Source organism: Terrapene carolina, unplaced genomic scaffold, assembly GCF_002925995.2.
Source record: "Terrapene carolina triunguis isolate 2854851 unplaced genomic scaffold, T_m_triunguis-2.0 Scaffold33715, whole genome shotgun sequence".
Taxonomy (NCBI): Eukaryota; Metazoa; Chordata; order Testudines; family Emydidae; genus Terrapene; species Terrapene triunguis.
Window position 1 is genome coordinate 2,794,962 of NW_020698066.1, and position 27,103 is coordinate 2,822,064.

General features: G+C 39.0%; 1 protein-coding gene across 3 annotated transcripts in view; it reads left to right on the plus strand.

Annotated features, from left to right (window-relative positions):
* LOC112104952 (golgin subfamily A member 4) overlaps positions 1-27,103 on the plus strand; it is a 110,231-nt gene that overhangs the window by 63,606 nt on the left and 19,522 nt on the right. For all 3 annotated transcript variants that reach the window (XM_026663460.1, XM_026663458.1, XM_026663459.1), the window contains 8 exons: positions 500-655; positions 1,789-6,095; positions 8,082-8,203; positions 10,729-10,859; positions 18,609-18,713; positions 24,996-25,016; positions 25,235-25,303; positions 26,074-26,149. In XM_026663460.1, the coding sequence (XP_026519245.1) occupies positions 500-655; positions 1,789-6,095; positions 8,082-8,203; positions 10,729-10,859; positions 18,609-18,713; positions 24,996-25,016; positions 25,235-25,303; positions 26,074-26,149 (4,987 nt within the window). The remainder of the gene's footprint in view (positions 1-499; positions 656-1,788; positions 6,096-8,081; positions 8,204-10,728; positions 10,860-18,608; positions 18,714-24,995; positions 25,017-25,234; positions 25,304-26,073; positions 26,150-27,103) is intronic.

Consider the following 27,103-nt stretch of genomic DNA (forward strand, 5'->3'; position numbering starts at 1 on the left):
CCGTTCTTATGTTCTAAGCTTTTGAGCCACACAGAGCCCTTCTTCAAGTCAGAAGTTGGTCCAACAAAAGATATTACCTCACCTACCATGTCTCTCTAATATCCTGGGACCGACACGGATACAATTACACTGCATTAACACTCAGTTCACATTTTTAAGATTGTTTTCTCAATCATAAAGATTAGAAGCTTAATTTTTATTTTAAAGTATAGATTATGCAGAAGATAAGTATGTTAGCTTGTGGCTATTTACCTGGAAAAACTTTCTATTTACTGCTGGTGTGGGGATTTTGCAAAAGATCTTTAACAAAATGTTATGTTTATGTTGCTATGAAAAACAAAGTCGATTGTGGGTAGAAAATGTAGTTATATAATCATTTGAAATGTGATTTCCTTTTCTCTTGCTAATTGCTTTGTAGAACCATCTCATGATGTAAAAAGAGTTACTTATTGGAGGTTTCTTTTGTACAATATTGTTTTATTCATAATTTTTGACACAGGAAAAAAGTCAAAGCGAGTGTTTACAGACAGTACAAGAAAAAGAGCAACAGGAATCTCTGGCATTAGAAGAATTAGAACTGCAGAAAAAAGCAATACAATCAGAGTGTGAGAAGAAACTTCAGGACATGCAGCAAGAAATACAGACATCTAGAACTGTGAGTAAAATTTTCAAAATGTTAACTAACCACTTCTCTGCATATTAACAGCTTCATGCTAGTAGACATGGTTGACTTGTGTGAACTGGCTATGATGAAAGACTGTCACACTTAAAACATATATTTTTGTTACCGTGTTGTGCTGCAGTTTATAATTTTGTGGAGCGTTAAATGGCAGAACATGGAAATATACTTCTTTCATGTTCAGGCCTAGGGCACGTACTTGTATTCCCCATGCAGAATTTTTGCATACGTTGCCTAGCACAAAGAGGTCAATCTTTTTGGCCTCTTGGTGGTACCATGATATAAATGTTAACAATAAATAATGATCAAGTGAATAAGACTTTGCTTGAGTGAGAGTTTGAAGGGTCTGACCCTTTAGGTCACAAGTAAAACAATTTTATCTACACCTCTAACGCTGTCCTCGGGAGCCAAAAAATCTTACCACGTTATAGGTGAAACCGCATTATATTGAACTTGCTTTGATCCTCCGGAGTGCTCACCCCCCCCCTCCCCCCCCCCCGGAGCGCTGCTTTACCATGTTATATCCGAATTCGTTTTTTATTGGGTCGCGTTATATCGGGGTAGAGGTGTACTAGTTACCTAACGGATATTTTATACATTACTAAACCACTACAGAATTTTTCTAGATTGGGCGTTTCTGCTCAAAACAGGTCTAGGATTACAATATCAACAGTGTAAAGGCCAGGAATAAGGTACGTTAGCAGATGTGTGCGAAGACTACTGAGCACCTGCCGACACTCAAACTACTGGAACCAGAGCCATCAGCCTCTGAAGCTCACAGCAGTTCTGATGAATTACCTCATGTATTTATTACATTATTTTAAAACCTTTCAAAGAAGTTATCACATGTACATTTTTAATATAAGTGAAATAGAAGGTCTTCTTTTATTTTATTATTACCATATAACTTAGTGGAAACAAAATTAATAACAAATGACAATACAATAAATGGCTTACATAAAACAAATTGATTCTGTTTGTTTTAGTGTATTGTTGATTATTATTATTATTATTTTAAGTGGGCCACAGTTGGAATTTGTAGAATTTGAATCTGATAAATAATTAAAAATTGTTTATTCATACCACTTTTAAAAATCTTCTTTCAACAGAGAATTCTTGAATTGGAAAGTTCCCTTGCAAAGTATTCACAAGATGACAAAAGACAATTGGAGGAACTAAGTACTTTGATAGAGTCTGAAAAAAACAAGTATAATAAAGAAATCACTGTAATGGTTGAAAAGCACAGGGAAGAGCTAGAAAACGTGAAGCAGCAGGAGGAAGCACTTTGGACAGAAAAACTTCAAATCTTAAAGCAACAGCAACAGTCCACAATAGAGAAATTGAGAGAGAAACATGAGCAAGAAATGGATATAATGTTGAAAGAAAAAGAGACCGTTTTCCGTGCACACATAGAAGAGATGAATGCAAAAACATTAGAAAAGCTTGATGTGAAACAAACAGAGCTAGAAGCATTATCTTTCGAGTTATCAGAAACACTAAAAATACGTCATGACCTAGAACAAGAGCACTTTGTATTGAAAGATGGTGTAGATAAAATAAAGCAGGAGTCTGAGGCAAAACTGGAACAACAGAGAAACCAGTACCAGGAAAAAATTGACATGATGGTTAAAGAGCATGACATATCTGTCCAAGGAATTGAGAAGGCACGCACAGAAGAAACTAACCAACTCAAGGTACAGTTGGAAGAAAAAGAAAAACATCTGGAGGAATTAAAAGCACAAGAACATAAACTAAAGGAATCACTTGAAATATCTGAAGCTGAACTTAAGCAAGTGTCTGCTAAACTAGGAGACCTTTGCCAGTCACACCAAAATAACTCCAGTGAGCAGGCAAAGGTTTATGAAGGACAGTTAACAGAGCTGCAACAAAAGTTGACAATTATGGAAGCTGAAAAATCACATCTTAAAGAACAGATTGTAAGAGCTGAATCACAGCTGAATGAAGTTAGGACTGAATTAGACTCTTACATATCCCAGGTACGTGACTTGAGGCAGCAGCTAGAAGAGCAGAGCAGTGAAAATATGCAGAAAATAACCTCTCTAAAGCAACAGTATGAATCTCAACTGAAAGATCTCAGTACAGAGACTGATCAGGCAAAGAGAGATGTGGTTGAGAAGGAAAATCAACTTGAACAACTAAAAAAGCAGCAGAATCAACAAGTGGAAGAGCTCAAACAGAAATTATCAGTCAAAGAGGAGAGAATTAGTGCTTTACAAGTTGAATATGAAAATAGTTTAAAACATCAAGGAACAAAGATGGAAAAAATCAAACAAAAAGCAAAAGAGATGCAAGAAATGTTCAAGAAGAAACTTTCAGAACAAGAAGCTAAACTGAAAAAAGAATTTGAAAACAAGCAGTTGGAGTTCAGTCAGAAAGAGAAACATTTCAATGCAAAAATGCTGGAAATGGCACATGCCAGCTCAGCTGGACTAAATGATGCTGTGTCAAAACTGGAAATGAATCAGAAGGAGCAGCTGGAAAGTCTTGCAGAAGCTCATAGGCGGGAACTAGAAGAAGTTGAACAAACATGGGGGAAAAAACTCGATCAGCAAGTTGAAGAGCTCAAGGAAAAGCACGAAATGGAACTACATAAAAAAGAGAAGGAAGTTGAAGACCTGAAGCAGAAGCTAGCCACCTTCAGTGCTGAGAAAGAGGGGACTAACATAGAGATCACCCGGCTGAAGGAAGAACAAGTGAAGAGAGACGAATCTTGGAATGAATTGCAAGAACAACTAAAGCAGTTATTGGCACAGGTGAACACCTTGTCACAAAGTGAAACTGATCTCAAAGCACAACTTGAAAAACTAGAAGATGACCTCAGTCAGTCTCTGAAGGACCAGGCTGTATTACAGGAACAGCTCAGGGAGCAGAAAATAATGGAAGAAAAACACAAGATAAAAGTTATGGAACTGACAGATATGTTGAAAACATCTGATGAAAAACTCCAAATTCTGGAATCCTCACATTGTAAAGAACGTGAGGATTATGAGAAAAAACTAGAGGATAAACATTTGGCGAGTCAGCAAAAACAAATTGAATTTGAGAGGTTGTCAAGCGAACTAGCAGCACAGCTGGATATTTACTGGAAGGAAGCTGACACTTTATTGAAAACTAAAACCAATGAAGTAATTGAAAAATGTACTGAAAAAATTAATTTAGTAATCTCCAGAATTGCACATTGTCAACATCAAACTACAAAAATTAAAAAAGCAATATTAATTAAAAACTGTAAAATTCCTGAACTAGAAACACAGCTTAGACAAATAACAGAACATCATACTACAGTAAGTAGCTCTTTGCAGGAGTCAACACAACAGTTACAAGATAAGGAAAATGTAATTATACTCATGAAAGCTGACATTGAAAGACTTGTAACAGAAAAGGAGCTGTTACAAAAAGAAGGGGGGCATCAGCAACAGGCTGCAACAGAGAAGGAAACTTGTATCACACAGTTACGGAAAGAGTTATCTGAAAATATTAATGTTGTCACTTCAATGAGAGAGGAGCTTAAGGAAAAAGAATCTGAGATCTGTGCTCTCAACAAGCTTGTGAATGAACTAAATGTCAAACTTGAAAACAGCATCGGTTTAACAGAAAAAGAAGCAGCCATATCTTTGTTAAGCAAGCAACACCAAGAGGATCAACTGCAATTATTGAATCAGGTGCAGGAATTATCTTCCAGGGTTGAGTCACTGAGTCAAGAAAAAGCATCAGCTTTGGAGCAGGTAGACCACTGGATGAACAAACTGTCAGAATGGAAGAAAAAAGCACAGTTAAGGTTTACCCAGAATCACAATACTATTAAAGAATTACAAAGCAAGCTTGAATTAAATAATATCCAAGTTGGTGGAAAGGATGAAGAGATAAATCAACTTAAGGAGGAGCTGGATAAGCAAAGCAGGAATTTAGATAGTTTGAAAGATGTAATGGAACAAAAGCAGAGGAGAAGGGAAAAGCAAGAAGGAAAATTAACTGCAGAGTTAAAAATCCAAACAGCGAGAATTGCTGAGCTAGAGGAACACATTGCTCGGAAAACAGCGGAAAATGATTCTTTAATGGAAGAACTTAAAAGGCACAACCAGCGAAGAGAGACTGAGCAAAAAGAGCTTGTTCTGCAACTTCAGCAGGCTGAGGTTGTAGTTGTCGAAAAGGACAACAGGTTCAAGGAGGCTGAAGAAAAAGTGCTAAGTCTTGAAAAGCAAATGGATTCAATGAAAGCTGAACTCGATACAAAGCAGAGAGAATTTGAACAAATGAAAACGGCAGTGATGAAAAGCAAAGAAGAAGAGTTGAAGATGCTGGAAGATAGGATGATTGCAGAAAACACTACTAAATTAGCAGACCTGAAAAAAAAAGCGGAACAAAAAATAGCTTCTGTTAAGAAGCAGTTTACCTCTCAAATGGAAGAAAAGGAACAACAGTTTAAGCTAGCTATGGAAAATCAGTTAAAAGATTTAGAACAAAAAATGCAGGAAAAAGAGGCCAAAATTATGGATTTAGAAGAAAAAAATAGATTAATAAGAGATTCAGCAGACTTGGAAAGAGAAATGATGCAAAAAGTAGAAAATGTAAAAGCTTCCATAGAGCAAGAAAAAGCCAGTGTGCTAGAGAACGTACGACAGATGTATGAAGAGAAAATAAGTGTAATACAAAAAGACTTAATAGATAAGGATGGATTATTGCAGAAGTATGAGAACGAGCAACAAGAAAGTAATGACTCTAAGTTAAAAATGAAAAGCCAACAGGAGGAACTCTTAAAAAAATTGGAATGTACTGAGAAAAATCTAAAAGAAGAACAAGCTGTGATTGAAAGGCTCCAGAAAGAAATAGAGGAAAAAAATAAGAAATATTCTTTGTTGCTGGATCAACTCACAAAAGATGGTGATGACTTAGCAAGTATCAGAGAAGAATTAAAAGCCCAAGTACAAAAACATCATGATATGGAAAATGTGATTGGGGACTTCCAGAAACAGTTTCAAGAAAAAGATAAAGTGAGTCAGTCTTTGGAGCAGAAGATAAGAGAGTTGGAGGATGATATAATAAAGAAGAAAGAAGCATGGAAGGTTGAGATGGCAGAGGTAACTTTGAAATATGAAGAAAAATTGCAAGGGCTCCAGCAGCAGTTGGATGAAAGAAATAGCCAGCTGAAAGTTTTTGAAGAAAATGCAGAAGAAAAGACTAAATCTGATTTGGAGCTGCAGAAATTACTTGGTGATATGCAGACTCAGCAAAAGGACTTGCAAGCTAAACTGGAGGAGGCTGAGAGAGAGAAGCAAAAACTGCGCAAAGAAATAAGCAAGGTGCAGAAGGATTTGCGTACTTTGCGGAAGGAGCATCAGCAGGAACTAGATATAATGAAGAAGGAATCTTTAGAAGAAATGGAACAGAAAATCAGGTGTCTTCTATATTCCTTAGTCCATTAAACTATTTTTTTTTAAAAACGTGATCTTTAGTCACTTTAACCTGAAGACGAATACATATATTTTTAAGCTTATATTAGACTAGTAAAATAGAGATTAATATTTTACTAAGGATTTATTTAAAAAAAAAATAAAGCACTTGAAAGTAATCCTTCACAAACAAGTGAAAAATAAGTGTTAGTTCGTAAACCAAAGAAAAGTACAGTATTTTGCAAAACAATATATATCACTCTTGGTTTGGGCTCAGTGATGTTTTTTGCAGCTTTCCTATACAACTTACTCCTGGTGGAATTCTCCAACAAAAAAATAAAAATTCTGCACACAGTATTTTAAAATTCTGCATATTTTATTTTGTCAAAATAACACAATATAATTACACCAGTTTCAGTTATTTTTGGTCATTTATTTCAAAATACCTGTCAGCAAGTATGTCTGTAACAATATAGACAACAACAAAAAATTCAGGAAATGTTTTTTGACAAATAGATTCCCTACTAGGCATATTAATACAGAACTACGACTAATAATTAATTTAAACTACAATACAGAACTGTATTTCTTGCACTCCTCAGAAGCAGTGCAAAGGCTTGGGAGAGTCAGGGGTAGTGGAGGAGCTGAGGGAGAGGGAAGTAAATTGCTAGGAAGGAGCCTGTGTGTGAACTTGGAGGGTTGTTGGGTGTCGGTGGGAAAAGTATGGAACAGGTTTTTTTGGGGGGTGGGGAGGGATTGTTAGGGAGCTTCCCCCATGCAGACCTTGGCTGACCCCTAGCCTCTCCCATTCAGTCAGGCACATCTGCCCCTGTCCCCATGTGCCCTCACCCAGCCACTCCCCTATCCCTATGTAGCTCTGCATCCCCTTCCCCATCACCAGGTGTCTCTGTGCTCCCACCCAGCCACTCCCTGTCGCTGTGTAGCTCTGCAGACTCGTCCCCATGTGTCTCTGCACCTCCCTTCCCCCTGTGGCCCTGTGCCTCAACTCCCATTCAGCCCCTGCCCCAGTCTGTCCGCCCCCACTAGCCTTTATGAGCCCCCTGTCTGACCCTCCCAGCAGCCCCACACTGTCTGTCTCCCCAAAGCCCCTGTCTCCTGCAAAGGCAGCTCTCTCTCTTCCCTCGCTGGTGGGGAGCTGCAGCTTTGCTCTATCACCACATCGCCCTCTGGTGGGAAAAAGGTGGAACTACACCAACATTTTGGCAGAAGTTTTTTTCTGCACACAAAAATAGAAATCTGCAGGGCTCATTAATTATGCATGCGTGCAGTATTGCAGAATTCCCCCAGGAGTAACAAGTGCCTCTCAATACACAGCTTAAAATATACACACAGTTTTAATTTCCTCAAAATGGAGAATGGAGAAAGGTTATTAAAAAAACATGATACTTAAGAAGATTTAGGCAGAGTACAACTATGGGCCTAAATTTGCAAAAGTAATGTGATTTTTGGATGCTTCATCTACCTTCTGAAAGGTTGCCCACCTTTAAGGTGCCTCAGGTTGTACCCAAAATCCAGTTGAAAATTCAGGCAGTGGACTTCAAAGAAAGAGGTACAAGCTGATTTTAAAAAAAACCCCAAAACTTCTGTTTGTGTGTGTGCACTTGTGTGTCATAAAAACATGGTATACTGTTGAGAGCGCTAACAGTTTCTCAGCCCAGGTTTTGTCTAATAACGCTGTCTACATGCAGAGCATTCCTGTCTTGATCTTCCCTGAGCAAAAGTCCCAGGACTCATTTTTATTGGTCTCTTCCATCTTGGCAAAACACCTGGGCTTTCCAGGTGCATCCTATAGGAAAGGAGCAAATAGCCTCCCTGGGCCCCAGGGAATTATTCCCAGTGCCAACCTTCTTCTCAATGCAAAACCATGCTTAAGTAAGAGTCTTGGAGAAACTCTAAACTACTTTTGGTCTTTCCTTTATACGCCTCAGATCAGTAATGAATTTCTTGACTTTTTTTGTTCTGTTGTACAGAATTGAACAGGAAGATATTGAACTAAAGCACAACTCCACCTTAAAGCAGTTGATGAGGGAGTTTAATACTCAGCTGGCTCAAAAGGAAAGGGAATTGGAAACAGCTGTACATGAAACAATCAGTAAGTGAAATGTTGTTGTTGTAATCTGGATTTGTTGTTTTGTTGTCTGTTACAAATAAAAATTGTCAAAATTTCAGGTTAACTTTCGTAGGGTCAGTTTCATATGGGTATCATAGAGGAGGAAGAGTCACAGATCTGAGTAGTAGCCATTGTTGTGTGAAGTTAGGCCTGCCTAGAGAGCTGAAAACCAGGTCAGGAAAAAAACCTGCTTCTGCAGTGGGGAATATTATTCTTGCCTAGGGAGCAATTGGAAAGCTTATAAGATGTACACTGGAAACTTTGTACTTTTGCAGCTGTTCTTTCTTATACCCAGAGATTGGGTTCCCTAGCTGTTGCTGTGGACTTCTGCACCTGCCAGTGTATAAGACACCTGACTTGTGCATAGTTAACTAGCTTTTTAGGAATTTCTACAGGTAAATTGTAGGTATGTGAGATGATTTGTATCCTGTTAAATGAGACGAAAGTCAAAGTACAGTAATTGTATTTGATTGTTGAGTTTGCATTTTAAAACTTGTGTTTTCAGCACAACAAACTTATAACAAAGCATTAGACCAGGGTGTCTGACTGTAGCCTTTGATGGCAATTGTTTAAGAAAATGTATATTTGATTATGAATTGGAAATTCACCCTGCAGCTTTTAGCGCTGAGAGTCAGTCTAACTTGTGCCAGCTGGGAATAGCTGGAGCACAACATGCTTCTTCATCTACATCTTGCCTGCCCCTGTGCCTAAAACTGTGAGGGAAGGGGGAAGCATAGGAACTGGCTATTCTGGCTCTGTGCTTGCTAGAGATGCCCTTGTACCTGGGGAATTGAGACAGGGAATTGCAGGTGTTTTCTGCTCCCTCATGCTGGCAGAATAAGGCATCTAGATTCAGGCCAGGACATGGAACTAAAACTGCTACAGTGGCACTCATGGATGATATCCTGTCAATGGATAGAGGGCAGACATCTGTTCTTATCCTCTTGTACGTCTCTCTAGCATTCAGCACTGTTGACCGTGAGATACTGCTGTCCTATCCAAGAGAGGTGGCAAGGGTCCAGGGTAATATGCTAAAATGGTTGGGTGTATCCCTAGAGGGACACACCCAACAAGTAAGGATGGGAAACTCCATCTCCATCACTAGACCATTCACTTACGGAGTCTCAGAAGGATCAGTTGTCTCTCTAGTCCTTTTCAACATCTACATGCACCCACAAGTTGAACTGGTCATACAAAGTGGACTCAAATGCCAGCACTCAGTAGGTGAGTCATGCAGCTCTATCTATCCTTCACCACATATGGCCATACCACTACCACCGAGATGATCCAGTGTTTGGACAAGATAGCTCCTGAATGTAGAACAACTGGCTCAAGCTGAATCCACGCAAGACATCAGTGAGGCTGGTATTTTGAAGAGTTTGAAGAGTATTTTGAAGAGTTTGCAGCTACGGTGCAGTCTCCTTTGGCTGAAGGTACACACTCACAATTGGTCAACTGAGTCTTTAGTTTAGGAGTGCTTCTGGATTCTTTGCTGATGGTAAGGTCTTGTATAGCAGCATTCGTGGGTAACACTTTTGACCGTCTCTGGTTGGCTAGGAAAATCTGTTCCATCCTGGTGGATAAAGACCTGGCCTCAGTTATTCTTGCCTTCTTCACCTCTTGGCTAACTAGACCAATCGGATATACCTGGGCACAAAGACTACAGTGCTTAGGACACTCCCAACTAGTACAGAATACTGCACCGCTTCTCCTCAGCAATACAGGCTACTGCGAGCACAACAAACCTGTCCTCTGCTCTCTATGCTGACTTCCCATAGAATATCAAGTCAAGTTCAAGGTCTCAGTCCTTATCTTCAAGACTCTCCACGGCTGGGTCCTGGGAGACCACCTAAAGCCCTGGGATGAAGAGCATGTCAACAATTCATTCCCTGGAACAGAGGAACTCTTTAACAAAGGTAAAATTCATCTGTGAGAGACAACTTTCTCGGGGCCAGTCCTGGACTGTGGAATGAACTTCCTGAGAACCATCACAAACCTCACTGCCTTTTGATTGAAATGCAAAGCACACTTCTTTGACTTTGCCTTCTCTAACATAAATACATGTATATTTTTTTTTTTTAAAAATCCTCTATCAAAACAAACACTCCAGGGATGAGAGAAGAAACATGCAGCAGATATTAGTCACGTTGCTTAATGCACAACTGGAAGGCAGTCAGTTACTATGTTAGTGTGCATGGAATAAAAACCTACATAGTATGGTAGCATTGAATCTGCTGCTAAGTATTGTGACCTTTCATCTTCTTGAAATCTGTTCGGCCCTCAGGCTGAAAAAGAGAGACACCACTACTTTTTAGATCATGTATAGCATGAATTGTTTGACTTCCTTGATTTTTGCCTCTTGAAAGATTTTTTTTTCTCAGACACCTTTATAGAAGTGTCTTCAAATCTTACTTTTTAATCCTGTTCATAATGTGATGATGTTTTTTATTTGTTAAAATATAGCTACCTAATCAGTTGTGATATTTCTTGACTTTTTTAAAAAACAGGTAAAGCCCAGGATGTGGAAACTGAACTGATAGAAACCCATCATGCAGAGACAACACAGTTGCATAGAAAAATTGCTGAAAAAGATGATGATCTAAAAAGAACTGTAAAAAAGTATGAAGAAATCCTTGAGGTATCTTTCTTGAGAGTGATCTGGTTCAGTACATTTCAGTATAATTCTGTTTTTTAAACTTCCCAATGGGTCCTTTTAGGCAAAAATTTTAATCTTCTTATAGGAGATTTTTAAAAACACATAATTATATAAATGCTTTTTATGGGTTTAGTATTTCAGATTAAATTTTTATGTTTAGATCTAAATATTCCCCTGCATTGTTTGCACTTAAAATCTTTCTGCATTTTGCTAGTCTGTGAGAATCCCAAGATAAACCTGGCTAGACACAAAAATAAGGCTAGTTTACTTTTAGTGCTCCACTGAGATCTTAATCCGGCAGCAAAGTCCATAAACTCCGGAGCCTGAGTAAGTTAATCAGGGCTCTGCTTAGTGTTGGGGTGGCTTCTGACAGCTTATCCACTCAGCTCTACTCCAAACTTGTCACTGGCATACAATCAAGCTACTCTTGAGTTGAACAGGCACAAGCATAGTGGATGGGTACCAGACATAATACACATCCAAGGTTACACAGAAATCCCCTTCATTTATATACACATTACACTCACATTCACTATACATTGCATTACATGTTTTGGGACTGGTTTGGTTATTTTACAGGAACCAATCCCTATACAACATACTCTGTCCACTTGCTGTCCATGTTCTTGGACTTAGTAAATGGTTCCCTGGGTGTCTCTTCCCCTCCTCCCCCCCATCTTAGCTAGCTCAGACATTGTCTGTTAGCTTAGTGACCTATTTACTTACCTTGGCACAAACATTCTGTTTTCAGCTTTCTGATCTAGTCCCCTCCCTAATTCTGTCTACTAAAAAATGAGGCCTACCTATGTTTACTTACTCATGTCAAGCCAGGCCTATACTTTAGGTTTAAAGGTCTGCACACACATCTGAGTGTAAGAGCAGTTTCCAAAGTGAAATCCAGAAAGTAAACAAATAGCATGAAGTAGTGTGAAGTTTTAAAAAGATTCAAGTTTAATAACCAAAGGTTGTGTTGGTTGCATAGTAGCAATTAAAAAACGTAAATGGTTTTGTCCTGTTAGTGTTCCTTCAGTGACCAATGTGAAGGACTGCATATCAGGCAAAGTTAAGAGGACTATGTTCTATTTTAAAAATAGAAAGAAATCTAAGGGCAGAGGACCATATTCTGATTTTATACCTCATGCATCCTGAATAGTTCAGTGGACGGGCCAAGTGTGTAAGGCAGGGTAGAATTTGGCCCAGAATCACTTTCCCTGATTTCATTTTCTAATTTATAACAATAAAGTTAATCCCTTTGTGTCATAATTCTAATTTTTGTGTTTTGGGAGTATTCCCACCTTTTTTTCATCCACTCTCTTGTATGGTTTAGACACAACAAATCCTGCATTTTGGCAGGGGGTTAGACTAGGTGACCCTTGCGGTCCCTTCTAACCCTATGTTTTTATATAACTTTTTGTGAATAGGGCTCTACTTTCAAAGTCTGCGTAGAGGTTCCTCGATGTTTTTAAAATTCCTTTTGTTAAAATTTCTCTCAGGTTTCTGACATGCATTGTTCCTATCATGTTTTGGTATTTACATTATTTTGATTGCTGTGCAATTGAAATAAATGAAAAATATGAAGAGCTTTGTGTAGCTTGAAAGCTTGTCTCTTTCACCAACAGAAGTTGGTCCAGTAAAAGATATTAACTCACCAATCTTGTCTCTTTAATATCCTGGGACCAACACAGCTACAACACTGCAATCATGAATTTTACATATCCATCTCTTCTTTTTCATGAATTTTATAGAAATGATGTGTACCACTAGTGTATATAACAGAGCAGATGTTAGAGAAAACTACAAAAAACTGTTTGTCTCTATGTGTTCCAGATCTTAACACCCTCACTTCCAGGCAGCATGGTTTTGCTGTAGTTAGCGCTTGAAAGTTAGCTTTCATTACTTTGTTAGCAAACACTTTATTCATTGGTTCTATCTTGCTTCTTAGATCACTTTTTAAAAAGTAATCATAGATCAGCAGAATATTAGGTGGGGAATGTGTCAACTCTAAGATCTCTTCTTGGAATAGGAAATATGGCTATCTAATTAACTTTATAATAGGGAGAAAATGGCTATCCATTATTGCCCATCCATGTACCCCTTTATTAAATCATGATTTGAGCAATACATTTCATATCAACTTTCTTGCAGTATAAAAATGTGCAGTGTTCTTTAACTGCTATACATGTTATGGTATAAAGACTAAATAAGTTACATTGTATACTGTAGAACTAGTATGTATGCTTCTGCCTATATAAATCTGTGATTACCTTTTTAAAACTAGTTAGAGAAATTTAGTAATCTCAGTAAAGATTGTAATTTGACATCTGGACAACAAAGAAATAGATCAGTCTACTAAACTTTGTGATTTTATTTACTTTTTATTCTGGCATTTTTCAACAGGTGTCTCCTTATCTTTAATGAGAAATACTGTGTGATAAAGGTTTATGAAAGTCCCCCAAATGCGAGGATTTACAAGTCAATGGTAGTCTGTAATTTGTGTTCTGTGATCTTCAAAACACAAACTAAAATATCTCATTAGAGGAAAAATTGAATGTTGCACTAGAGTTAGGTTAATCTAGATTTATGTGAGAGTTAAAAATGAAGGATCTTGTTTAACGTGTGTAATCTTTCATTTGTCATAATGCCTCCCATGTGCATGCAGTGCAGGCTTTGTGGTTAAGATTTGGGAAATTACAATTTTATTGATGTCTTCATCTATCATCATTATGAAATCGGAATAGAATTTGGTTTATATATTGCCAAATTACAGCCGGTGCTTTACAGAACAGTGAGACTACAGTGTAGGCTGTGTGGCATGCATTAGAACCAAAGTCCCCCTCTTGGTGGTACTGACTGGGCCCAAAGGTTTGGAACACCAAGACATTTGAAAGCCAGTGCAACTGTAGGAGATGCCAGAGAGCAGAGCTGAATTGCAGTGCCAACTTCCTGCTGCTTTTTCTGCAGCAGATTTGGTCAGGATTTTCTTAGCCATTGGTCATCCGAGAACTGGTGGGGAGGCACGGCACGAGATTTAAGCAGAGTTTTGTGAAATAGATGTTCTTAAAACCGTTTCTTCATGTGATAGTCTACAGGGGTCTGAGGCCCAGATCCCTGCTCTAGCCCTCCATTTTCTTTCTCGTTGCTTATCCCTCCTCATCTTTGCACTCTTCCTCATTGTGTACCTTTGTCCTCCACTCTTCTTTGGGCTTGTCTACATGTGGAAACTGACTGGCTATTGTAGAATAATCATTATAGCTATTCTGGTTTAACTCCCCTGTGTGGCCGCTCTCTATTGTGGAATAAAAGTGACTTTATTCTGTAATAATTGCTCCGTTAATTTTTCTGGAATAAAGTCATTTTTATTCTGGAATAGTGTCCACATGAGGGAGTTATACTGGCATAGGTGTAGCTGAATACATTATTCCACTTTAGCTGTGCTGGTCAGTTTCCCTCTGTAGGCAAATCCTCAGTCTGTCCCCAAAGAAGCTCTTGGCTCCTGCTTTAGCATCTCTTCAGTGCTACTTTATTAGGTACTTCTGGGGATGGATAAAATTTCATAGTTTTCAGGTATACTATTCAACCCAATTTTTCAGAGTTTATTAACATGGGTTGTAATATGTTTTCTGTAAATTTGGTTTCAGGACCCTTAGTATTGCTTCGTGTACTGTTTATATGAATACAAATTCAGTATGAAACAAAGACTATATCAGTTAATGTATCTGGATCTATGGTGAATCCAGTGACTTTAGATTAATCAGTAAAAGCACAGCTCAGAGTTGTGGGGGAGGGGCAGCATTGACTTTGTTCTACTCTGCTGTGTTATTAGCAGTACTCAGAAAAAAATATTGTAAGGGTATGCATAAGCAGTAGCTATTCAGTGAGTGTTTTATAACTTTCAGCAGCAGAAGGCTAGTTTATATCATTTTGGGGGGGGGGGGGGGCAGGGGAGTTGTTGGTTTTTGTTTTTTAAGTCTGGTGCACAGACCCAAGGAGATTATAGTTATGTGAGAGTAGATAAAATTGGAGATGTAAACTTGATCATTGCCCTTTACTAAATAAAACAGGCTTAAATATTTGCAGTATCTCTTTTTCCCCTCTAGAAATTTCTAATCACTGCTGCTAGTTGCAATTTTAGAATTAAGGTAGATCCAGTGTGCTCTATTTTATCTCTTTTTTGAAAGAGGAGATACTGTGAAAACATTTAGCCATGCTAAAAAGCCACCATCACTCCATCCCAACCTCAGTTTCTTTCAGCCATACAATTTCTCTGATCCTAATACACCTCTACCTCGATATAACACTGTCCTCGGGAGCCCAAAAATCTTACCACGTTATAGCTGAAACCATGTTATATCGAACTTGCTTTGATCCACCGGAGTGTGCAGCCCCGCCCCCCGGAGCACTGCTTTACCGTGTTATATCCAAATTCATGTTATATCAGGTCGCATTATATCGGGGTAGTGGTGTTCATTTTTTCCTGGACTATGCTCTCAACTTTATGTTGCTAGGAGCAACTCTGCACTTTCCAGTGCCATACTACTAATTCTTTTAAATATGGAGATGCTCCTTTCATCAGAGAAGACAAGTTGCTTTGGAATGTGAGGAAAAAATGGAGGGCAGAGCTCAGGCAAAATGTATTTACTGGTATGCAGAGACATAGCCACAAAGTGTACATCATAGTTTATGATACACAATATTCCAATCTTGCCTAGAGTCTTCTCTTGGTAAATTGTTATAATTGAATCTTTGCTCTCATTTTTCTCCCATATACAAACTATTGCCAAATCCTGTCTGTTGTTTTTGTTTGTTTGTTTTTGTTGGTAACATCTCTAAAATACATTCTTTCCTTTCCATCTCTGCAGCTAATGCTTAGTCCACTCCTTGGTTATCTCTTGTCTAGATTACTATAACCTGTCTCTCTGGTTTCCAGTTTGTCTCCATGCCCCACTGCATTCTGTCCACAATGCTGCTACCAAAAAAAAAGAAAATGCTTTTGTTCTGTGTGACAAGGTGGGTGAGGTAATATTTTTAATGGCCCAACTTCTGCTGGTGAGAGAGACAAGCTTCCAAGCCACATAGAGCTCTTGTTCAGGCCTGGGAAAGGTACTCTGAGTGGTACTCTGAACGTCCACTCAAAGTGCGCAGTGGAACAGATAGATTAACATAAGTACAATAAAATCTGTTTTATCCGACATGTTGGGGGAATGGATGGTGCCAGTACGTGAAAAATGCCGGTTAATTAAGAGGGAGGGAGTTTGGGTGCAGGAGAGGGTGTGGGGCTGGGGGTTGGGGCACGGGAGGGGTTGTGGGGGGCACAGGCTCTGGGAGGGAGTTTGGGTGCAGGAGGGTACTCAGAGCAGTGGGTTGGGGTGTGGGAGGGGGTGCCAGATCCAGGGGGGTACTCACCTCGGGTGGCTCACCGCAAGCGGCAACCTGTCCCGGCTGCTCCGAGGTGGAGGCGCAGCTAAGCAGCGGCCAAGCAGCTCTGCACCCAAAAAACAGTTAAACTATACGCTTCTGATTCTGCCATACAGATAAAATGCTTTGTATTTACTGGCCATCTTTATTGGAGGCAGATTAATAGTTTCTAAAATTTTGAATGCTGGTGAGAAGTAAATAAGTGATTTATTGACATTGGGACCATTAATTAAGTCGACAAGCTAAAATCATTAAGAAATTCTGGAACAGAAGAGTCCCAATCTTTTTTTCTAAGTGAGTGATATTCCTTTAATGAAATGGAAATAGTTTTACTTAGTGTATAGTCTGATTCATGCTATCATAGTGCACTATTCTATGACTGCGTCTTTACTGACATTTTAATGTTGGAATTGTATTGTAATATGTATGACAGACAATTTCAGACTTCCAGGATACTCACTCTGGGGCAAAGCATGAGGTTTACTGGTGTGTACATCTTGCCAAAAAAAAAAAAAAAAGAGGGGGGTCAGGGCTAGTAGCTAAGGGTGTGCACTGCTACACGAAGGACCTTGAGACTTTTATTCTGCTTTTCAAGCCAGGAAAAGTATTTTGAAACTCATAATAGGGATGATCTGTTTCACTGCTACACAGTGATGTTACTTGTCTTTTCAGTCTTTGGTAAGTATGATGAGAACAGTTGCTACCATAGATATACTTAATCCCGCCTCAGCACAATGGGATGGACTAGATCAGCGTTTCTCAAACTTTGTTGCACCGCGACCCCCTTCTGACAACAAAAATTACTACATGACCCCAGGATGGGGGGGCCAAAGCCGGAGCACCACCGCTTTGGGGGGGCACCAAAGCACCGCCACCTGGGGCAGGGGGACCAAAGCAATGGAAAGATAGAGAAGTTTGGTGTCAATTTTATACTGGCGCAAACAGATTTGATTGTATGGCTTGATGGGTAACATTTCAATAGGTCATAGACAAAGTCTGGAGCTTGATAAGTGGGGCACAAAAGGAAAACCCCTTTCCCATCAGCAAAAAGTCATTGGGATGGAATAGACGAAACCGATATTGGAGGAGCAGAATGAGCAAGTGGAGAAATGGGCTATATGGTCAGAAAAGTAAGGGAAAGGAAAATAGCACTGAAAACGAAGATGGCAATTTTTAATTAAATTCAGTGGATAGGGAATCATGCAGTCTGAAAAGAGGTCAGATGGTCTAACTTCCTGAATCAAAAATGGCTTGACCACAGCGTTAGGGCCTCAGCGAAGTTCCAAGAACAGAGCTTTAGTACAACCGTAGAGAGAATTAAAATGTTTGAGACAAGACGTGATTAAGCCCCAGTCTTTGCCAATAAATTGGAGATAGAGTATAGAAAATTTTGTTTGCATGACATGTCACTTTCACAAAATATCTATTTGCTTACATTGATCTACCTACTGTACACCTTCTAGAAATATTGAATATCATTTGAATGCCTTTTTTTGTACACATTAAAGATGTATAATCCTTACTAAAAATTTTCAAAAAGCTAACTACCGTATATACTCGTTCATAAGCCGAATATTTTTGGTTAAAAAGTGACGCATCAAAGAGCAGGGGTCGGCTTATAAACGGGTCTACACCAAAATTTGATGATTTTAAACTCTATGGAATCATTGAATTGAATATCTAATACATTGTCATTTTGTTTACGTGGAGCGTCTGCAGGCACAAAGCCCCTCAGGTCCCAGTGGCCGCGGTTTGCCGTTCCCAGCCAATGGGAGCTGTGGGAAGTGGCGCCACTTCCCGCTGCTCCCATTGGGAACGGCAAACCACGGCCACTGGGAGCTGAGTGGCTCCATGCCTATGAACACTCCAGGTAAACAAAACGTCCCAACCCGCCAGCGGCTTACCCTGACAGGCCAGGAGCCAAAGTTTTCCAACCGCTGAAATATAGGGTCGGCTTATGAAAGGGTCATACAGTTTTTGCTATTTTTACCTATCCATTTTGGGGGGGGTCAGCTTATAAACGAACGGGCTAATGAACAAGTATATACAGTAATTGTTTTTGTGTTTGACAACTGAAGTTTTGCCGGTATTATCTGGTAAGTCCCTAAATGTCATTCCTCATTTTCATGGTAATATAAATTGAATAGTCCTAAACTTTTAGTGAGAGCCTTCGCATTTCAAGTTGATTATTTTCCTCTCTGTATGAAGCTGAGCTATATTTTAAGTGCTTTTTGTCTAATCCACTGAGAAGGTTTTAAGTGTTTAGACATTAACTGTGTATTATGTAAATTAATGCACTTATTTTTCATTCTGAAGGCTCGTGAAGAAGAAATGACAGCAAAAGTAAATGAGCTGCAAACACAGCTGCAGAAGGAATACAAACAAAAGCTGGCAGATGAGGAGAATAGGCGCAGGGAAGAAGTGAGCTGACATTAATATTTATACTTGTAACTTTAGGCATTAGTTTCACAGTTTTCATGAGACCCTGTAGTAGCTGTTAATTGACGTGGGTTCTATTTATATATCAGGTCTTGGCTTTCTTGTGCGATTCTGAATTCTTTGACCAGTCTGTTTTCTACAAGTTGTGCAATATTTAATTTGATCTTGTTTTAATAGTTTGCTTATTGGTTGTTTTTTCCCTCTGCTCCTTTGTTTTTAAACATTGACTTTACACTGGAAGCACTTGTAACTTGTTCAAGAGGATGCAAAATAGCCCATTTTGATTATATGAAATTTGGAATTGGAATTCAAAAGGACATAAAAATGTTTCTCTACCTCAAATAGGGGCTGATATTAAGCAATTTTTTGTTCATGGAAAGATGGATGTACACTTCATAAAGGCAGATTAACAGGATCAAAATGTAGTTGAGTTATAGAATATAAGTATTAAAACTAGTATTACACTTAATAGGGAAAAATACAAATTATTGAGAGGGACAATTTTTCTTTTTTTCATCTGACAAAAAATGCTCATTTTGCCTGTGAACCAATGGGAGGCATTAGAAGTATTTGATAACTCAGACAGAGCATCATAAATTACATCAGTGATGTTATTAAAATGACTTTGTGTGATTTTGACTGGAAGATAAAATACATTTTAATTTTTTCTTACCCCTTAAATTAATTTACAAAAATAGTATAAAAAGCAAAAGGCCTTGAATTAAACTATTGTAAACCAGCCCTATTGCACCTATTTATAGTAATATGCCAGATACCGTGATTTTTTTTTTAATACACTCTTTAGAAAGCCCTAAAGTATTGAGACACAACAGAAAAATGTATCTCTAGGTCTCATGATTTTGTTCATTTAATCCAATGATTTAAACGTCACACAAATATTCTGTAAATAAGCAGTCATTTAATCCTATATAGCAGTGGTTCTCAAAGCCGGTCTGCTGCTTGTTCAGGGAAAGCCCCGGCGGGCTGGGTCGGTTTGTTTACCTGCCGCATCCCCAGGTTCGGCCAGTGCGGGCTGCGGGAAGCGGCGTGGGCCGAGGGATGTGGTGGCCGCCCTTCCCACAGCCCCCATTGGCTTGGAGCGGCGAACCAGGGCCAGTGGCAGCTGCGATCGGCTGAACCTGCGAACACAGCAGGTAAACAAACCGGCCCGGCCCGCCAGGGGCTTTCCCTGAACAAGCGGTGGACTGGCTTTGAGAACCACTGCTAAACAGCATATGTCATCAGATTAATTTACAGATCATGCAGATTATATCAAATCCATGTGCCAGCAACTGTGTTTTTTTATTTACATTTATACATTTAACTTTCCACAGAAGTGCAAAGATGGCATAGAGATGTAAAATCTATTTTGTTGCGAATTGTCTCTACATAAAGATATACCCACTTAGAGTTTAAAAAAGAGCAACATGGTAAACTACTAATTTTCTCTCTCTTTGGAATCTCCTCCACAGTTCCTCACTCCTTGGAGTTTCCACGGCAAGCCTTGGAGAAACTCAAAGGAGTTGTCCCATCTGTGGAGGAAATAAACCAATTAGGAGAACTCCAGTTGCTGGTAAATAGCCTTGTTGTTTAACCAATAAATAGTAATGTGTCCATAGGAACAATAGTCTGGGTCTTTTTCAAAGTGCCTGTGTAAATACAATCATTGTATCTAAGTTTACTTGCAGAATAAGGATAGGATTTTTAAAGGAGCCTGAGGTAGTTAAGTGCCCTAATTCCACTGAATTTCAATGGAGTCTGGGCACCTAACTCCCCTATGCTCTTTTGAAAATCCCAGCTGAATTCTTTTCTGACAATATGTATACAAACTTCATGTTCATCTCTCCAAGCTGATGACATATGAACTTTTTATTTACGTACATATTGGTACATATTTGTTCATTCATAAGTTATTTGCTGATGCATTGAGAATGAACCTTCATTACATAGTTGTTATCCTGATGGAGAAATGCTACAATTGTTTGTACAGACAACACTTGATGATGATCTATTCAGATGAAGACATTTTAAGGTCACTGATGTTTAATTTTTGTTTTCATGTGTCATATTAATATTTGTAATGCCTTCCTTTTGACCTTGTGTAAATGAAGCTCCATTTATTTTGCAGATGTATAGTTATTAGGACACCATTCTTTCACTCCCTGACCCAAAGAGTGGTGTGGCTGTGAGGTGTATGTTGGGAGAGTGGTTTTTCCCCCTATTTGGTTTAAAAGTTGTTTTGCTATTGCCCTTTGTTGTTCTTCCCAGCCCCTTTCACTTTGGAGTTGCTTTCCTATGAAACTAGCTTTGCTGTTTACCTAATGTAATGGTGTACCTTTGCAACATTGAGGGGTTGGGTAAGCAAATTGTGCAGCGCCAGTGGGCCATATATATGTATATAAATTCACATGAATTGTGTACATATTTGCATAAATTTAAGTGGACTTTTTGTCAGCTTTATACTCCCCCATGATGCATTTAGAATAAATGGAACCTGTATGAGTAAAATATTTTATGACCCTTACTACCCTTCATTTTCTCTTGCTCTTTCTGTCCTTATCCATATTCTTTATTCCATTTTTCTTTTTTGCTATTTTTTCTGCTAAATTGATAAAACTGTTCAGTCTTCAGGTTCAAGTAAGTTAAAACTACTCCTTATTAGGAATTAATATTTGTTAGCTGTTGTTCTGTTCGCTTTCTTGTAACACTTCCTACACTAGGTAAATGTAGATCTAAGCCAAAGCTTGCACATAGTATAATTAGTTTTAAAGTAAGTATAATATTTTTGCCATAACATTTGTTTTTATTCTCTGACATGACAGATAAAATAATTATTCACCAAATGCCAACATCTAAAATTTTCACCTGGGGTGTTTGAAACTTTTAGAAATGAACTCTAACAGAAAAGCGATGGTGCTTGTTCAGGCAGGCTCCTGCTCCTGTTGAGTTTGAGCTCCACAGGGATCACACATTCCCCAAAAGCACATCTTTTATGGAATGCAGAAGGGGAACTTCTCACCTGCAATCTGAATGTTAAGGAATCTTGTCTTGCTGACCTCATAGACTCATAGACTCATAGACTTTAAGGTCAGAAGGGACCAATATGGTCATCTAGTCTGACCCCCCGCATGAAGGGCCCATGAAAGCAGTTGTTTCCCTTCTGCATTCCATCCTGGGGCACAGTTGAAAACCTTATGTACTTATTATGTAAGGGTCATCTAGTGTCCTCTGTATATTCCTACTCTTGGGGGATGTACTGATAAGTGGAGCTGAGACATTGAAACCTTCTGGTAGAAGTGCCTTTTAGGGCTAGTCTACATTGGCAATGCTAAAATGGCTTGCGTAGTCATGGTGCTCTAAAAAAACCACCTCCACAAGAGGCGTAGCTACCTGCGCTGGGAATGTGGCTCCCAGCGCTGGTGCACTGTTTACACTGGCGCTTTCCAGTGCTGAAACTTGCTGCACTCGGGGAGGAGAAGAGGGGATGTTTTTTCACCTGAGCGAGAAAGTTGCAGCGCTGTAAAGTGCCAGTGTAAACAAGCCCTTACAGCACTCATGCGCCCCTCCCACGCTCACCGTCAGTGTTTGCGCACATTCTGACAGCATGGCTATAAAAGAGGATGTGGTGCCTATTGCTGCCCTAGTTGCTTTCACTTGCAGCAGTGAAAGGACATGAATCTCACCAGATCTTGCAGATCCATAGTAATATAAGTGCCTTTTTAGAGTAGTTATTGTTAAAAAGTTTTATAGTTAGGATAGTTTTAGATTAGGGTTTTATCTTGGAATAGGAATACTTACTAGTTCCTTTTGGTGGATCCCAGTGCAAAGCAGCATGGGTTTAAGAGGTGTGTGTCATGCCAGGCTGTCTTTCAGGCCATCTGGTGTGCATGTTTGGTGTCTGAAATGATAAGGTGAGAGTCATTCCCTGGCACGCTGTGCTATCTGCAGCACATTTACTCCTTAGGCCAAAACGAATGACAAAATTGACTTCAAGTCCTTCTTTTACAAGAGGATCCAATAATTCCAAGAGATCTGAAAAGGAAAGGAGAGCTGAAAAAATACAATTTTAAGTGGAAAAGATTTGTTATATGGATGTCAGATAAGAATATTGACCCATGTTCAGCCTCCATGCAACTTATTTTAGAATATTTACTATGCTTGAAAGCACTGGGTTTGTCTGTCTCCTCCATTAAGATCCACTTAGCCACAATAGCAGAGTTTCACACTCCCATTAATGGAAAATCCATTTTCCGCACATGTTGAATTTGTATCTGCCGGTATGGGACAGTCTACTTCCATGAAATTTGAACTTTGAATTTTAATGCAACTTATGTTTCCCCCGTTTGAATCTCTAGTGAGCCGCTCTTTGTTACATCTTTTATGAAGACAGCTCTTATGATAGCAATCACTTGTGCTAGAAGGGTTAGTGATCTACGTACCTTAATGGCAGACCCACATTATACTGCTTTTTATAAGGAAATGATGATTCTTACACTGCATCCCAGATTCCGTCCTAAAGTGATATTGGAGTTTCATGTAAATCAAAGTATTAATTTACCAGTATTCTTTCCAAAACCTCATACACCTGTAGGTTACATTCCTTAGGTACAGCGAGAGCACTCTTACATTATCTGGCTACAACTAAAAACTTCAGTTTCTCTCCTGAGTTATATATCTCATGTGAGTAACTCTGAAGTTCAAGCCATTTCAGCACAGTCTTTTTCTGGATGGGTTAGACAGTGTTTGAAGAGTGTTATAGAGAGACTTTACTCTCTCCTCTTGTTCGTCTTAGAGCCCATTCTATTAGAGCGATTGCTGCATCTGTAGCATGCATTAAACATATTCCCTTACTGAAACATGGAAAGCTGCTATGTCGAGTTTGGTTCACAGTTTTACGAAGCATTATGCATTGGATTTGGCAGCCAGATCTGGCACACGGTTTGGCAGTGGTGCTCTCGTCATTCTTTAATAAGGACTGATTCTCCCTGCATCCATCTTATGTACTGCTTGCCAAACTTCTTAAGAGTAGGAATATGCAGAGGGGGCCCTTGGAGAAGAAACCAAGGCTATTCATTTGTATGAGTATTTGCACTCCCTGCCTGCCTTCCCCACTCTTGCGGAGTCCTAATTTTGGTATTACTTGGAATTCCACTTTAACAGTGGAAAGAACTGAGGTAGCAGTGAGTGTACATCCCCTCAGAACGTGCTCGAACAGTGCGGGTGGGTGGTCAGAGGGGCACCGGGGCACTTTGATGGACACTGCTACCAGAAGGTTTCATCCTCTCAGCTGCACAGGCTGGCGCATCCCCTGAGAGTGTGAATATGCATCTTGAAGAACTCCAGTTACAAATAACCAACCTTCGTTTTCCTATATTGCCATGATTTACGCTTTCAAGATCTGTATTTTAAAAATTACAATAAATTTCACACACGTGTTGACACCCAGTTAAGGTCACTGACATTTAATATAACCCAATATGCAAAATGTATAACTAATACAGCATTATCAATTTTAAAAAAACCCTAAGCATTTAAAAAGATTGGAAGTAACCAGCTCAGGTAATCTGCATATCTACATAAATGTACAACTCTCAAAGGTAACAATATTTTGGCTAAGGAAACTATTGTCATATGAAAATTTACCTTACACCTTTCCAGTAACACCCTGAGTAACTCTGAGCTAAAAGACGTAGTTTAATTTACATAATTAGATATAAATATATCAATAGCAGTTGTGTATAAAGTATATAGTATTCCCAGTAAGGTTAACAGCAATTAGACTTTCTTTGAACTGTATTCTATGAGCATTCAGTTGCCATTATTACACAGTATCTGTTTTGTAGAGATTGGACATATTAGTTTCTTCGCCTTTACATTAAAATTAAGTTAATTGGCCATAGCTGAATAAATTGGTTATACTCCTTCCAATGTTATTCAAAGCGTAACTTGCATTACTCATTCTAGATACGTGTAACAGTGATGAAGTACATTTACAGGATTTTATTTTTAAATTTGAGTATACACGTAATTTTGTGATTTTGATCCCTATTACTGTCATCAGTCACAAACACAAAGAACCCTGATTAGGTGACTGATTAATCCTTAATTGACTGCTACTATCTCTTAACGTCTGTGTTTTCTTGTCCAGTGTAATTCTCCATGCTGGCATGAATTCTTTTAGAAAGATATTGTGGTAGTTTTATATTTTATATCTAAAGATGCAAATGAAAAGCATTGTGTTTAATTGTGTCTTTTTTGTTCTAGGTAACAATAACAGAGCTTCAGGTAAGGTTTGAATTTCATTGGTTCATCGTGCTATCTAGATGTTTAATTGTGCTCCTCAGTGTCTTGTGATTAGAAGTGGTGTTTTTAGGATTGCATATATTAACTGATGAAGGGGGGGGGGAAATGTTTAACAAGAAAAAAATGTACTTGCAATGCAAAAATGTGCAGTGTATGTACAATACTTGATTGATGAATCCCATATGTGGCTTTTCTTTCAGATACAGCTAGCACAGAAGACAACTCTTGTCAATGATTCAAAGTTGAAAGAGCAGGAGTTCATAGAGCAGGTAGGGGTCTTGTTTGAATAAGAAGAAATAGTGTTCATAAAGTCATAGAGTTTAAGCCCAGAAGGGACCACCAGATCATTCAGACTGACCTCCTGTACATCACAGCTAGCACCAGCGCCACACATGCACTAAACCCAACAACCCACATTAAACCAAAGTATTATAGCCTGCAGCAGGCTAAACTATTATGTGCCCCAGGCAGACAGTTGTGGGGACTGCGGTGCACCGCTGCTTGAGGCCCCTGCAGTGGCAGGGAATTGATTAAATAAGAACTCAGATAAGTCTGGCAAGTGACCCACACACAGTGCATCAGAGAAAGGTGAACCCCGTACCCCTCCAAAGTCACTGCCAATCTGACCTGGGGAAAATTCCTTCCCGACCCCACATATGGTGATCATTTGTACCCTGAGCAGGAACCAGTCAGATAAACATTTGAGAGGGAATGCTTGGAAGAACCTCAGAGTACTTGCCCACCCCATCTAGTGTCCCATCTCAAGCCATGGCAATTTATTCTTTTTTTCCCTCCCTCCCACAGTAGAGCTAAATGCTGTTTAACAGCTAGCCTTAAAATGTAATTTTCATAGTTTTGTACTCTTTAACCTCTGAATAGTCCCGTATGGAAACAGTTTTTAGTGTTTTCTTTCTATACAAACAAAGCGTCCCACTTACATGGATGGTTGAGATGTTCATGTTGCATATCTGAAAGCCATTTCAGTTATGTTTAATTTTAATTGTTTATATTCATCACTCGTCCTTTTGTGACTGTTTAGATTCATATACTGAAAGACCAGTTGAAAAATTATGAGAAAAACGTGTATGTCACAGCTGTTGGATCACCATACAGAGGTAAGGAAAACTTATTTCCCCACATAGTAAAAATAAAACAGTCCTTCAAAGGAAATGGTCACACTTCACATAGTTTGAAAATGTTATATTAATCTTTTTGTCTAATGTGACATTGACTGAGAGACAGGGAGACTGTAGCAAGCAGACTGGGTTTCCCAAGAGAGAGCTGGGATTAGGCTGGATCTACGTGAACTATGGATAGAGAGGTTAAGTTTAGGTAAGGCCATGTGTTAACCTGTTTTCCTAAATGCTGTGTTCCTTTTGGTAATTAAATGCTACTTTATTTTGAAGAAGCTGGTTCTGAGTCACTTTAATTAGCTGCTGTCACAGGTTTCTGAAGAAAAAGGCTTATAGGTGCCAAACACAGTTGGGCCTGTTAGATTAACACAGTTGGTAAAGAGGGGAGCTGCAGCCCAGAGCTCTAGTAATAGAACCGTCATAAAGTGTAGGAAGCTAAGCCTGTCACCTGATGGATGCATTCAAGACTAATAGGGGTCTTAAAAAACTCAGTAACCATGACAAAGAAAAGGTCAGGAGAGTGGGAGCAGACAAATAGGGGGACAGTAACTAAAGGCTAAACAAAAGAAGAAAAGGAGAATTTTTAGAGGGACGACTCTTCCCAAGAAATGAGGGTGATATGAAAAAGTTCAGTACTTAGCACTTTCTCAAGTGTGTGAGAAGTAGTAGTCACATCCTGTTCAGGAATACTAGAGACATAAAAATGGGCAAAATTTAAGCCTTCTAAGGCCAAGTGCTGAAATATAGGTGGTAGGAGATCTGTGTCAAGCCTTGAGAGTAGAGGCAAGAAGTTTGAATTTCTTGCAGAAGGCACGCCAGGAAAAAGACTTGCAGGGAGTGATATGATCAGGAGTCAGGAGAAGAGGAGAACCACCATTAGATAATTTAATATGTTCTATCATTTTCCATAAAATGTTTTCTTTATTTAAAAAACAT